We start from the raw sequence: 14,953 nt of genomic DNA, 5'->3' as shown, positions 1-14,953 counted from the left end.
GGGTCCCAGATTTCTGTTTTTACAGATAAATACAGTCAGAAAGCAATATGTTTCCTGTCTGCATTTATTTTTGAAAATAGAAAAATACAGAAAATTCTGCTTCTTTTGAGTCACTTTTCATGCTGTCTTTCATCAATTGCAGGCTAACGTCTGAGCAGATAGGTGGTGTGTGGAGTTAAAAAGGGTGAGATTTCCTTTAGTAACAACATGCACCAACATCCATGTATAGTATAATGCTAATATTTACCTGTGGGTGCGTTGTTATGATACCTTTGGCTGCTTAATTTGCTAAAACATGACAGACGTCAAAGTACGTGTGCACGTTTATTAGTTAAACAAATGTGGAAATGTACCATCTTACAACTTCATTTACCAACAGAACACAAAATAAATATGGATAAATGGTAAGATGGCAAAAAAAAAAAATATGGATAAATATAGATGGAAAGTTAAAAAAAATACCATAAAACCGTGAGCCTTATTTATACGGCATAAACAAGACTACAAGTCCCAGAATTAAAAGAAAAAAACCTGGACCTGAGCAGGACATCACGCATGGGACTGGGAAACTTGGTACAGCAGTACCGGGAAGAGAAGAGTCAGAAGAGAGGGAGGAGAGACAACAGAGGGAGTGAGGAAAGTGACAGTGAGAGAGAGAAAGGTGGGGGGCGGAAATGAGAGAAGAGACAAAGGGATGGGGGAATTGAAAGAGGAAAACAGGAGGGCAGGAGAGAAGAGAGAAAGGGAGGGAGCGCTCAAGGGTGGAAAAGAATGAGACAAGGGTTGTAGACATGAGGGAAGAATCATTATGAGGCATGAGTGAGAGGCAAGGGGGGGGCAATAAGAGGGAGAGACTAGGAAGCCACGGGGGAAGCCCCCAGGATCAACCTCTGAATGCTCTGTGGCTCAGTCTGATGCGCCAGGCTCCCGCATCACCTGTGGCTGATGCAGTTCTTTCCGGTCCCCTCTTATGTCATCACCTCTGACAAAAGGGTGTCATTCACTCACAGAAAGTTCCACTGAAACGTCACACGGTAGCCTCGAAATGCCACACGTCACATTGCACACATGGGAATGTCACGCATAAGCCAACCAAAAACTTGGCGGCTATGCAGCCCTGCCCTTCCCTCGGTTACAGGGCCCCGCCTGCCCAGAGGTCGAAGGATCACCGCCCCGCCTGGTCAGGGGCAGGTGTACTTCCGTGTACTGTGCCCTCTCTGCCCGTGGCTCGAGTTACGCTCTGCCCTACCCCGCCCACCGCTGTGGAAACACACCTGGCTTCTTTCATCACGAGCAGGGACTCTTGTGCAAACCCGGAGAGTCCGTGAGGATAAAGGCCAATCTCAGCCTCGCTGGTTCCAGCAAGTACCGAGGAAAACCGAGCCAGGGGCCCCGGAGAGAAGCCCTCCCCACCTTTCCTCCTGGGTCTAAGAGGTAAGGAGCAGAGGGGCGAGCACAAGAAGCCCGGACACCATCCGGGTCTTATGTTTACTGCCCGCCCCCCCCTTGTTCATTGATATGTGGGGGCGGAGCCGTGGGCTAGAAGAGACAGGAAGGGGCATAAAGTGTGCAGGAGGGGTTACTTAACCCGGTCCCCACCCCAAACACACATTCGTACCCTAGAATTATGGGAGATGGCAGAGGCCTAGCTTGCACAACCCGTGTGGGACTGAGGTTTCCTGATAATTCCAAGTGTGTATCTAAATTAAACAAGCATTGGCAAAGCCAGTAAATCTCGCCTTTTGTTTTACCTCTGGCATGGGTACTAGCAAACATTTCCGGAGGGGCCAAAAAGTTTGGTCTGTTATGTGCCCAAGGGCCGTATTGATGCCAGGGTGGTGGTGGTACGGTGAGGGGGCTGGGAGTATTGGCGGTAAGGCAGGCGAAGCAAAGGATATAATTCTAGTGGCTGAATCAAACAATGTGAAACCAGAAAACCTGTGAGTAATCCCAGCTGCCCCACTTTTTCAAGTTGTGTGATCCTAGGCAATTGTATAATTTCACTTTCTCTCCTTTTTCTTCATTATCATCTATAAGAGGACCACGAAATACATGATTTCATGGTGTGCGCTGCACAAAAACTGCCCGTGTATGATTGAATAAAGTATAATGCTGTTCATGTATGATATGAACCCAGGCCACCCAAAAAGTGCACATAATACCTGACTTGCCTCTTTAATTTACTATTGGTGTTGTTCTCAGGGTAAGGGGAAGAATGAATGTTTCCAAATTCATGTTTGAAAACTATCTCGTTTAAATTAATACTTCTCAAAGCACTGATGTAATAAATTGTACTAAGGTGAAAAGATTCTGCATGTTAACTAAATACAGTTTTTTTACATTTTGAAGAGCTTGTCATATACTTACACTTTTGCTGCAAGCTGTCTTTACAAATTAAGGTGTTTCTAAAGCTAAGCACAGGACTCCCTAATCACTTCCTTCCTTTAACACCAATTAAGCTTGAAATAAATGATTGCCTGTCTTTTCAATATTTTTATTGTTAGTGCTGAGTCAAGTTAAAGCTGCCCAGTGCTCCTACTGCCCAGGGGGCCGCATGTACTTTGAGTACCCATGACCTATAGGCTTTGCCAATGATTTTTGCCGATATTGTGTATCATTGTAACAAAAACAAAAAATCGAGGAAAAAGGCGTGATGATGCGGTTGCTGCTGGCGGCCTCTTTATTCCCTAGGCACACACATTCATGATGATGCATGCATACACGCACCGTTTTCGTACGCCACATGGATCAGTAAATAAATAAAATTTACTTCTAGGAATATGGGCAGCCCGGTAACAAATTGCAGCTAACGGAACCTCCAAAAAAGTATAAGCAAAAAAATGCATTGAAAGGATTGTGACAGGTGGGCGAGCAACGCAGGTGCAGGGTGGGGTGAAGCAACCGAGAGAGGCAAGGGAGCAGTGGAGGTGCTTGAAGCTGGAAACGGTGGGTGTGGGGCTGAAAATAAAAAAATAACAAGCATTTTCAATGCAACGGGTTTCGCATTTGTTCGAGTTAGAGCTATTAGCGTTGTAAAGCAAAAAAAAACAGCGCGATTGCGCTATGTTAAATGCAGCGCGATCACGCTGCGTGGAAAATAAACAGATAAAGTAGTCCGGACTTCAGGCTGAAAACATTGAGCCTCAAATGTTTTTTGTACTTTACCGGTGCTGTGTAGGTGGGCTAAACACCGGAAAAGGCATGACGTATGCATGCCTTTCAGAAATGAAAGCAAGCGGATTTTAAAAGGCAAGCCCACAAACCAATGTAAGTGACTGACGTGGCATGGGCGTGGTTTCAAGCCCAAAGAGAGTTACCAGGATGGAGGGAGCACTTTGTGTTCGCCCATAAAAAGTCAGAAAGGGGTGGGAAATGCTTAATTTGTTAAAAGAAGTGCCAGGGCCCTTGTCAGGAGGCCACAGCAGCTTGGACCACCCATTGCTCCCACTAGCGCGGCCAATGGCCACCCTATCACTACTAGCCATCACACTCATACAAGTGTGACAATCCTATACATTAAAGTGACTACTACATGTCACTAAGCTATTCTTATAGCTTTGGGCAGCAGTAGTGATTTTAATGTATATTTAATTATTAAATGGGCTCCCAGTTTTATGATATTTATTTTAATATCATTTTTATCTGTATTTATCCATGTGTATCTGTTTTGGCTTTCTTATTGGTATTTATACAAATTTATATTGTGTTTTGAAAATAAATGTATTCGTAAAAAATTCCCACATTTATTAAGCTGACAAACATGAGCTCATACGTTGATGCGTTCACGTTTTACCAAATTAAGGAGACAAATATAGCAAATCACTACACCCGCAGCTAAATATCAGCATTGTACTACACATGTCCACATTTGCCTGTATTTAGGGAAATCTCACCTTGTTTTTTTTAACTCCCTGTACTGTCTACCTGCTCAGCTGTTGTCCTGGAATTCACAAAAGACAACATGGACAGTCACTCATAAGAAACACAATTTTCAGTACTTTTTCAATTTAAAAAATAAGTACAGTCAGGAAACATTGTTTTCTGTCCGTATTTATCTGTAAAAATCAGTAAAAACAGAAAATGGAAAACTGGGAGCCATAATTATTAAACAACAGCGTTGTGCTCCTCAAAAATAAGACAAACAGCGCCACCATATGGTAGGCTGTCATAAGAGCCAGTGTTGACAATAAAGTGCCGGTGCCGAGCTCTGGAAACCACTGGCTCAAATTAAGCATTGCAACAAACTGTGGAGGTTAGAGGAAGGAGAAACATGCCCAGGGGATGGGCATTTAGAGGGGAAGCAGCACACAGCGAGAGTTCTACAATACAGACAAAGTCCCATGGAGTGCTGAAAGAAAAAGAAATAAGTAGTTCCCTGAATGTGAACAGTGGAAGGATACAAGTCATCCATTCAAAAGAATGATAAAGAAGCTATGCTCCAGAAATGAGGAAAAATACGATATGGGGAAGGAAAGCCACTGAATAAAAAATACGCAAATGACAGTGATAAGCAAGCCCGCCAGTGGACTGCTCCAGTCAAGATTTAGTTCCTTTAAATTCTGGGACTTGTAGTCCTGTTTTATAATGGAAAAACCAAGACTACAAGTACCAGAATTCAAAGATAAAACCCTGACTGGACCAGCACATCACGCAGTAATGGCTTAAGTTGAGAGGCCCTCCACTTTTGTGGCCTCTCTATTTAAGCAGTTACATAAATACATTTTAAAAAGAAACCTGTTTCTTGACAGTGTTTTGATTTGACCCTTTCTATGAGTGAATCAGATGCCCCTGTGAGCATGTCTGACCCTGCAAAGCAGCGCTGACAGGGCTTATGCATGTGTGACCCTTATGTGTTTTTAGGTCTTGCCTGCGCAGCGCATTCGCTGTCTCTTTGAGTCATGCTGTTATCTACTCTGTAGGCTAAGGGACATTGCTGCCTGTTGCTTTTAATTTGTTCTTTGTAGTGCCTCTCGTGTGTTTTTTACTGGTCACTTATTTGTATTTGTCCCTCCTTTTGTTGCTTGGTTTCCTCCGAGGCAGACTGCCCCTTTTACATATATGCTTACTCTGTTCTTAATTGATGTAGAACACTATTTTTATTGTTTGGTTGGGCTCGCTTTCAGGTTTAGAATGGTGACATAGACGCTCCCATCTAGGTCTGTTTTGTAGGCACGGGGAAAGCCGAAGTAGAGACTCAAACCTGGTTCCCAGTTCTAAAGTAGATAGCTCTTAAGGTTATGCCACATCCTTTGACTAAGACAATCGCCATCTTTTGGTGTCTTGGTCTCCTTTTGTTTCCATGAGCACAACCACGTCTGCTCAATATCCTGGGGATGGGGAGGTCTGCTTAGATGGTTGTTTTTTTGGCATTTCCGACTAATATGGGTTCATTTGTCCTTACTGCTAATTCTTCATCTTATCACATCTTTAGTTTATAAACAAGTTGGCAGTAGGTAAATCTGGTTTGACCTTAGTCTTTTGCTGTTTGTTGAATTGGCCTTGCACCATTTCTTGTTTGTGATCCCCCATGACTGTCCGCTCACCGACTGCTCCAGAAGCTCAGCCTACTGCTGGAGATCACAGCAAAACGCGCACGCTGAAAGTCGGGCAGCAGCTGGAATCGCAAAGGCTGGCCCCGAAGGGGGCATAAAGGGCCGACGCCATAACGGCTGCCTTGGACCCGAAAGGACCGGTTAAACCAGTTGTGGGGGCCTGTTGCACCATCAGGAGATGCCCCTCCTCCCCCAGGTGCCTTGGGGGGAGGCGCGAAGCATAAGTGGCTAATGGGGGTTCTGGAGTCATTTGAACCCCCCCAATGAGGAAGCGGGGGGACACCTGCAGGGGTTGGGTGTCTAGTGGAGGATTCTTAAAATGCATGCTGTCCCCTCCAACAGACATTTCAGCGATTGGGGACAGCGCACGACCAAGGACAGAAAAGAAAACCAAACTTCCACCCCGGTAATACAGTATTTAGTCGCAATGCGGGACAGACAAGGGGCAAGCGGTTATTGAGAGGCGGTTATTAAAGGAGGTTTTACCAATGTTGATGGTAAGCACACCTAGTAAGGCTGTGGGCTAATGAAAGGCCTGGAGATGCCTTACGGCAGGGTGAAAAGGGGCCAACGAAGGGGAGTAAGCGGAACACGGCACTTGCAGCCCAGACCCGCCGGGACGGATGGCAGGGCACAGAGACACGCAAGGTAGCGACTTGAGCCTAATCAAAAAAACAAGAGGCTACCCCCTTAGAAAAACGTGCTAAAACGAACACTATGGAGTGAGCCCCCTCCAAGGCGAAATGTGGGATTGCCTACTGGAGAGAATGTCAAGCAGAGGCCAGGGCTCAAAGGCCGATCAATCACTATTACTCTTGATTATTTTGATTGATGATACCAGCAATAGCTTGTGAAGATGTGTCAACGAAGATTGTTTTATGATTCAGTGATTTGATTGGGGACTATGTGAAAGAAATCGATGGCTTGCCATAATAATGATTATTAATGTTTATGGTCCATCATGCGTGTTTTGGTAATAAATAAAATCGGCCAAGTTATAGTCCACAAAAAGAATTGTGCATTGTTGGTTGCTTTTAAGGGTGGTTACGGGGAAATCATGGGCTCAGTGAGAAGGTACTGGAGTGAGACAAGGGCGGGAGTTAGGGCTGTGCCATGCTCCTAAGGCCACTTTCTCAGTAAGTACATATTGCCTCTTCAGGCTGCCGGTTTCCGTCCCCGAGGCCAGAGCACTAGTCCTGGTCCAGCACCTCGCGATCCTTTACTATGTGTTATGAGTGGCGCCTTCACCCCTGGTGCCCCATGGCTTGCTCTTCCAATGCCGAACCAGCCGCCCGTGTCCCACTGCGCACCGCCATCTCCTGCATTCCAGGCAGTCCAGCGGCAGGCACGGGATGGGGTCTGTGAGACTGCAGTCCAGGCGATACAGGACTCCCGCCGCACTCCTTACTGCTATTTTATGACTGTTTTAGCAATCATATTGTTGGAAAGACTGTTAGGAAATGCAGTGCAATAATGTCCCTTGTAGTTTCAAAGCTTCCTGGTTAAAGAACAATAGATGTTGTAGCACCCAGGATAATGTGCTGCATGGCTAAATACTTACAGGGTCCCAAAGGAAAGACCCATTAGCTTTGGCAATGCTTGTTTGTAACTCAATGACGTCCCTGGCTTATTTCCTCTTCCACCCTGAGCTCCAGTAGAACACAGGCTCCTGCGTTTTACTTTCCAGCTGAGCTTTTAAAGTCGCCCAGCTGCTGTTACTCCGACATTTCCTGTTTCTTCCAAGGGTGGGTGAGATCAGCAGGGCTTGGACCACGCCCCTCTTGATGACAACTGGAACGGTGGGACTCTCCTCTACCTCTGTAAATGCTGGTTTCTCTAAGGCAGCAATAGGTTCAGTGCCATAATTAGGGCCACTGGAATTATGCGGCAGGGGAGGGCCAAACTATGCGATAGGCGTATGCGGCAAGAAAAGGCAAAATATGCAACATTATGAGGCACATTTTGTGACTGTATTACCTCATTATTTTGTCATTTTGGAACTTGTTAACACTGTCTGGGGACTGTCTGCATCTCATTAGTACCAGTTTAACACCCAAATATAGCAATAAGTATAAATATGTGACCAGTCAACCTTTGCAAAGCGCCTTCCACTGTGCGACAACACGTGTCCCTGCATTTTTAGTAACTTTTGGATCGTTTGAGCTAGAAACAAAGTTTTTTTTTTGTTAACATCTGTAGATTATGCGGCAGAGGATGGATTAGGTGGCAAATGTGGCAAATCTACAGTTAAGCAAAAATCCCCACAGCAGCACAATCGCATGATTCCATGGCTCTGCATACCATGAATAAATGGAGTGATAAGTACCAGTCCATGTTCTGGTGATAAGTTTGTTCCATGTCGCCAGCACACCGTTGCCATTCACAGGCTTTCTGGAAGCTGTAGTTTTGGTTCTCTTGAAATGAACCAAAAGCAGTAGCTTGTTGAAACAGATGTCAGGACTGGAAGCATGGTGCCCATTGAAGCTATCAATGGTGCATCAGGTGCAGTGGCACCAGGACACAGGTATGTGAGCAGCCCACTCTAGCCCATTTAGTGTCTCTTTTGTACTACTAAACCGGGGAGTGAGTGCCCATTTTCCTTTCTTGAATTATGGCGCACTGACTCTGCTATGCCACTGTTTAGGGGCTGAATTAAGAGGATGCCCTTCTCCCATTTCTCAAAACATTGGCCCCAATGGGTTCCCAGGGCCTAAAGATGCTCGGGTAGGGGCGCCGCTTGGACTTAGGGGGGGTGGTTGAGAGGAAATTTCAAGAACTGTCTTTCAAGGCTGGCAGTGATGGAAAGATGTGTCAAGTTTTCAAGACCAAAATGAGGGTGATCACTAGCTAGTGCTGTGAGCACCATGGCCATGGAGGTTTAAGGAGCTGGGGCTGTGAATTGTATTAACAAAATGGCGCATTCTGAGGCGCATCAGAACAGCAAGACCACTTTACATGGAAATTTATTCTAATCTTTTTGTGAAAACATTGTTGCTTAAAGGCTTCTTTAAAGAGGTCAGAAATGAAAACATTTTGAAGAACATTTGTCCTGCCATGCTAGGACACTTATCTAAAAAAAATGGTTTGAAATTGTGCATACATTTGGTCAGTAACAATGGGCTGGTTGTGATGTGAAGAACTCTTTACAGGTGAGGCAGGGATTGGGGGTTTCTTATCTAAAGATATATTTGGTATATGATTGCGGTAAATAGATTGATGAGCTAGTTTTTTATTGCTATACTAAAGTAAAGCTCATAACACAGATGGTTGTACTCAAGACAGTGCTTTGTGGAACAGATGCAAACTAGTGGCTACAGCATTGTGGACTGCTCGTGGGAATGCTGTGTAAAATGGAAAATCAATAAAGAACTATATAAAAAATGAATCTATGGTTAATTACACAGCAAATGGTGTTTTTAAAGCACAATGGGCCAGCGTAATTCATGACATAGAGCCTGATTTATATTTCAGCGGATGGGTGACTCCCTCACAATTGTAAGAAATCCCATAGGAAATAATGGGATTTATATTTCGGTGGACATAATATCCGTCACCGTTGTGATGGAGTAAATTGTCTGCTTAAATATAAATCAGTCATGTACTTTGTGCTTACACTCTGTGTTGTGAACTGGGAGGACTTAGTCCGAGTAACTGTTATCCTAAGAGTAGTGAGTGCGCGTTTGAAGTGTTTCACGTCTGCTCTTTAGAAGTAATTGAGACTGTGAAGATAGGCCTCAGAAATTAAAAAAATGCAACAAAATGGATGCATTAGGGGAATACAAAGGAAGGCCTCCTGCTCACTCAATGCCACCATCCGTGGCTCAGTTATTCCCGGTCCAGGGTGGTGCTGAGACAAGGGGTCTAGTCAGCAATTACGAACCATAGTCTACCGGCTGTTATTTACCAACCCAATAGGATGAATTGGGTATGAGGTCAAATGTTGTGGCTCACCTCCCCTATCCCAATTCACCCCAACTAACTCAACAAATACTAAATTTGCCTTCTTTGTGCTAACGTCGCACTCCCTCCTTCATCCCCGCCATTCCTTTCTCTTCTTGCCTCTGCTGCTAGGGGTACACTTGCCATTAGTTCAGCAAGTGCAGTGGCACCAGGGTCCAATGGAATGAGGGACTTCTACCCCTTAAATATGGCTCTCTTTTTAACTACCCAACCATTGACATCAGCATTAATATTCTCTGCTTTTGTTAGGGCTAATGGCTACCATCATATGCCACTGTCAGCTCCTGCCTCCCTACTTTACCCCAGTTCTTTGCACCCCAAGTAAGTTTTCCCTTCACTCCAACTCCCTTAATTCACCCAAGTTACTCTTACTATCCTTTTGCTTTATCTCCCTTCTTGATATTGACACCCCCCTTCTTTCATATGATGTCCTGTTTTTTCACCTAGTTATCCTTTCCTTCCTCTGAGCACCCTAAACACATCTCGTGTCCACTTTTTTCTTCTCATGACATCTCTTCTTCCACTACTTTAGTTCCTCATGCCCCATCATTATCCACACTCCCTCCTGAGGTTAGCTCAGCTTTCCATCAGCTGGGTCTCAACTCACGCCTCCATTTCCACTGTTTCACTGTTCGTCGCCTCTCCGTTCCCTGTCTCTGCCGCCTCATAACTGCTGGTGGTCTGCGGTCTCTCTGAGGGTAGATACAGCACGTTTAGGTAATACAGGGCAGGATAGCCTATCTTTCTGGTAACATGTACATTGTCAACTGAACATATCTTTATGAGGCTTGTCTTACCTGTAAGTATATGGCTACTTGACCTTGCATCCCTGCTCGTCAAGTCAAACCCTTTATTTCTAAGAAATACATTCTTATAGCAAAATTACATAGACATCTATTGACATATACAATTACACCCTTGCTCGCCCTGAACTCGCACGCCGGGAGAATGGCCGGTGCTGGCTTTTCTGCCTCTTTACTGGTGATGAGGTGGTCCAGGACCCTCCACCAAATGGGAAATATGCAGGCAAACTGTACACCCCTGTCCCAGCCAGATCATTCGGGAGCAATCTCTTGAGATTCCAATATATCTGCTGGTGAGCAGACAATTTCCAGGTGTGCAGATGTTTTCCTTCAAATGCAAGCGGCACCTGCAGTTTGCCAGTAAACTGACAGTTCTGTAAAAGTGTGGGTATACACAATCCCAGAGTAACTATTCACCATTTTGAGGTGCTGGTACTCTTTTGTTTAAAGTATTAAAACCTCTGATGGGGGGGTGTTATACCCTCTCTTTCAATATAAATAAGTCTAGGTTGTCACTACCTGGCGGTCTGAAGACACCAGCTGATGATGGCTCTAAAGAAGAGAACTCTATTGGGATGGGGTTTTGAAGAGGGGTCCTAATTTGCATCTGAATGGATGGGGCTTTGTAGAGGATGTCGGAAGGGTGTTCTGTAGAATGGGGCATGGGTAGGGCTTTGTAGTTGGTGTCTTAATGGTGCTTTGCAGTTGAAGTGCAGATAGGGATTAGCCTAGGCGACAGCTTTGTAGACTGAGTTTGGGTGGAAATTTACGGAGTGTTCAGGGTATGAAATGTAGGGAAGAGTCAAGATGGCACATTTCGGAGGCAATCTAAATTTTTCTTTGGGGAGGCGAAAAGGATGGGGCATTTGCCCCAATGGAATTCCCAATGTGCTAATGATTTGGTAAGCTTTCTTGCCCCCCAATTCCATCCACTTCCTTTAAGAGTTTGAGGGGGCCGGACTCGTAAGCCTTGCCCTCAGGGGGGACTCAGCATTACAAAGTTTGAAGACCAATGCTATAGGCTGATTTAAACACATATGATTGTCTCTGAATAATGTGTATTTGTTGTAAAGTTCTGAGACACCCTACACTGGGATGAGGAGCATTATCAAACAAATAAAATGCATGTGAGAGACGGAGGCTATCGAGAGTGACATTGTGGTGGATGGGGGTCCATTGTTTATGTGTAGTTAAAAAAAAAGTGCCAGAGCCCTCATTGGTTGCCAACTTCCACTTGCACCGCACAGCGCTGCTGTCAGCTGTGGCAATTAAAGTAACAACACAATTTCTAACCATCACACTTGTACAAGTGGTACAGTCATAGCTATTCCAGGCTCCCAAAGTGATAACAATGGATTTGGGGGCAGGTATTATTAATATTTAATGTACATTGAATTAATAAACAACTGTTGTTGGGCTCATCTGTAAATTAGACAAACTGCGCCACAATGTGGCATGTGGCATGTGTCATGAGTGCTGGTGTTGACAATTAAGTGCTGGTACTGAGCTCTTGAAACTATGGGCACAGATTGCTCTTGGTCTGGAGTTGTTGAAAGTTGGTGTTAGTTGCTTTTGGTCTGTAGTTGCTGAAAAGTTGGTGTTTGGTGATTCTGGTCTGCAGTTGCTAGTAGTGAGCCATCTTACTGTGTCTAATGTCACACAACTAAGGCCCCAGACATGGTGCCTAAAGCAGCCTCTTGGTTATTGAAATTCTCAAGGCAGATCTGTACTGCATTTCTAGTTAAGGATGTTGAAATGGGCGCAGTAGAACTATACAAAACCACTGTCTGGCCAAACTGTGATCTTTTATTCTATTAATTTGGTGCACAGAGTACATCTTTGTGTGGGTTGTGAGCATTTAACAGGTCCAAGGGTATTCAGAGCATTTTTTATGTTAAACACGCTCACGAATTTTATTTTGGTAATTAGACGTCTTGTTGATAGATGTCCTCGTTCCTACCACCTTTATACCACCACATAGACAAATGTATGCGTGATTGTATCTGTCTTTTTCACAGAATTATTACATGTCTGATGATCACCCAATCCTCACATCATTTATTTCTCATTTTTAGGCTTGAAAGCTAGGTGGTTTCCAGACTTGCAAAAACTAGAGTGCTGAAAGGTGTTTGGCGACATACTTTAAAATGTCGGCTCCAGGTAAGCACACAATGCAAATGCCCCTCTTTGTTGCTGTAGAGCGAGCCTCACTTGTAGGAGTCAAATAGTTATTTTTAATTTACACCTCTGGTCTCTTGGCAGAGATGGTGATAAATTATGTGCATTATTTTTGTTAGGTCTCCCCAGCAGACATCTTTATCTATCTGATAAGAGCCCATGTCTTCACACACCCAAACAACACACAGATAATTACATATGCACACACAAACTGTGACATATGGACAGCTCCTTTCAGTCATTGGATACTGTAGATCAGCTAGATTGTCATTGGCTAACAAGGCTGCGCTTAAGGGTTAGGGCCTGATTTAGAGTTTGGTGTCACATTATGGCCCTCATTACAACATCGGCGGTATATACCGCCTACCGCCGCAGTGATGGCTGCCAAAAGACCGTCGCCGTGGCTACCAGCTGTCTGCCAAATCATGACCGTAGCCGGAATTCCGCCAGAAGGATGATGGAAATCCGGCTGCAGCCATGGTGGCTGATGGTGGTAAGGTGGCATTGCTGCCAGCAGCAGCGCCACCCCAGAAGACTGCCGCAGACCGTATCATGACACATGATACGGCCTGGCAGTGTTCTGCTTGCGACGCTGCTGCTGACAGCAGCACCCGTCCCGTCTCCTGCCGGAGGACCCCCTGCAATCAGGTAAGTCGGGTGCTCCGACAGGGGCGGGGGGTGGGGGTGTTGTGTGTATGTGTGTGGGGGGGGTGTATGTATGTCTGTGCATGTGTGTGTATGGGGGTGTGTGATGCGTGTTGTCCGTGAGTGCGTGTATGGATGTGTGAGTGCATGTATGTTGTGTTGTGTTGTGTGCATGCGTGTGTGCATGTATGTATGTCAGTGGGTGTGGATGTGTGCGTGAATGGATGTATGCATGAGTGGATGAATGTGGGTATGAATGTGTATATGCGTGTGTTAGATGGTGCGTGAAGGTGCATGTATGCCGTGGCATGGGGGTCTGGAGTGGGGTGAGGGGAGGGAGGGAAACCAGGGGAGGGGGGCGGGAAAGACCCCTATCAGTAACAGGGAAGGAAGTCCCTGTCACTGATAGTGCCTACCACCATGGTATTCGTGGTGGTAAGGAAGCCACTAAACCATGGCGGTCGGTGGGGTCATAATCCCGCGGGCCGGCTAGTGACGGTCGCCTGGCTGGGACTGCAGTCTCCAGCCCGGCAGTCGTTACCGCCGTGGCGGATGGTATGGTACCTTGGCAGTTTGGCTTGAGACGAACCACCAATGTCATAGTATGGGGAAAAGTACCGCCAGCCTGTTGGCATTACTTTTCTCCATTTTACCGCTGTCTGCCACGGTTGGAAGGAGGGCCTATATCCTTTGGGAATTATAATACGCGGACGGGATATCCGTCACATTTCTGATGGAGTAACCTGTCTGCCAAGCTCTAAATCGGGCCCAGAGTGTCAGCGGATGTGAACCCCTCAAAAGTAGTCCAACCACGCATTATCATGTCTTTTCTTTATTTTTTAAATCTTAAGTGCCTCCACCTTTTGCTCTCTGAAAGTGCCAGTGTGACATTCCATGTCCCTCCCTTTCTGTTTTTTTTCTCCAGATCCCAGCCGCTGTATAGAGCTACCAAGCCAATGGTTTCATTTTATCAGTTTCAGCACACTTTATTTCTTACTTTACCATTGAGGCATGTTGAAATGGTTAATAATAAAAAAAAAGCAATATGGCTAGCGTATATCACAAGCATGCATCACATACATATTTATTTGTTGCAACACATATGCATGCCTGCATGAGACATGGTGGCCATCTGGTATGGTCTCCATGTCCTACAAGCATGCACATGCATGCGTGGTTGCATGCTGGTGTCCATTTTGCTAGAGCGATAATTCAAACAAACATTGGTAAAGCTAACAGGTCAGCGCTTGCCTTCTAAATGTGTGACCTGTGTGCTTTACCAGTGCTTTTTTTTTAATACTAGTATTTTGAAAGTTTCAAGACAATTGGCTGTCACGAAAAGAACTAATTCTTCACAGTTTAATGAGGAAAAACTGACACTTCTTTTTGGTGTTTGATAGATTTTGAGATGTGGGATTGGTGATGGTAAATAGTGCTGGATTAAAACCTGGGAATGGAACTCCTGCACAGCTGTGTGTGCTTCTCTCACTGGCCTTTCATGTTAGTCACATAATATTGAGGTCAGACCTGGTAGATTTCCTAAGCTTAAAAAAAAAACGTAAGCCTTTTTGGAGACAAGGAAAGCAGGCAGGTGTCTCCCACTTCTCCTGCTGAGTTCTGCTTTAGTAGGCAGGAATGTTTGGAGTAATATAAACAGAGCCCCTCCGCATAACCTGAAATCAGAATGCACACACAAAATTAGCGTTTTACCCCATATGATTATCCATTATACACTATTAATCTTTCTACTATGTGTATTAGAATGATTATGAATAGTATAAACAGCTGAGCAATTATTATGCAAATTAGAGAAAT

At 45.0% G+C, this 14,953-nt stretch overlaps 1 protein-coding gene across 2 annotated transcripts in view; it reads left to right on the top strand.

Annotated features, from left to right (window-relative positions):
* Window positions 1-1,150: 1,150 nt before the first annotated feature.
* Window positions 1,151-14,953, top strand: part of LOC138266883 (phospholipid scramblase 1-like) — a 67,900-nt gene continuing 54,097 nt past the window's right edge. Inside the window, exons 1-2 of one of the 2 annotated variants that reach the window (XM_069215605.1) lie at window positions 1,151-1,434; window positions 12,391-12,475. In XM_069215605.1, coding sequence (XP_069071706.1) covers window positions 12,463-12,475 — 13 coding nt within the window. In that variant the 5' untranslated portion in view covers window positions 1,151-1,434; window positions 12,391-12,462. The remainder of the gene's footprint in view (window positions 1,435-12,390; window positions 12,476-14,953) is intronic. The other variant, XM_069215604.1, reaches the window with a different exon arrangement.

This window comes from Pleurodeles waltl, chromosome 12 (genome assembly GCF_031143425.1).
Source record: "Pleurodeles waltl isolate 20211129_DDA chromosome 12, aPleWal1.hap1.20221129, whole genome shotgun sequence".
Taxonomy (NCBI): Eukaryota; Metazoa; Chordata; class Amphibia; order Caudata; family Salamandridae; genus Pleurodeles; species Pleurodeles waltl.
The sequence above is the reverse complement of the archived record's forward strand: the minus strand, read 5'-3'. Positions and strand labels throughout refer to the sequence as shown.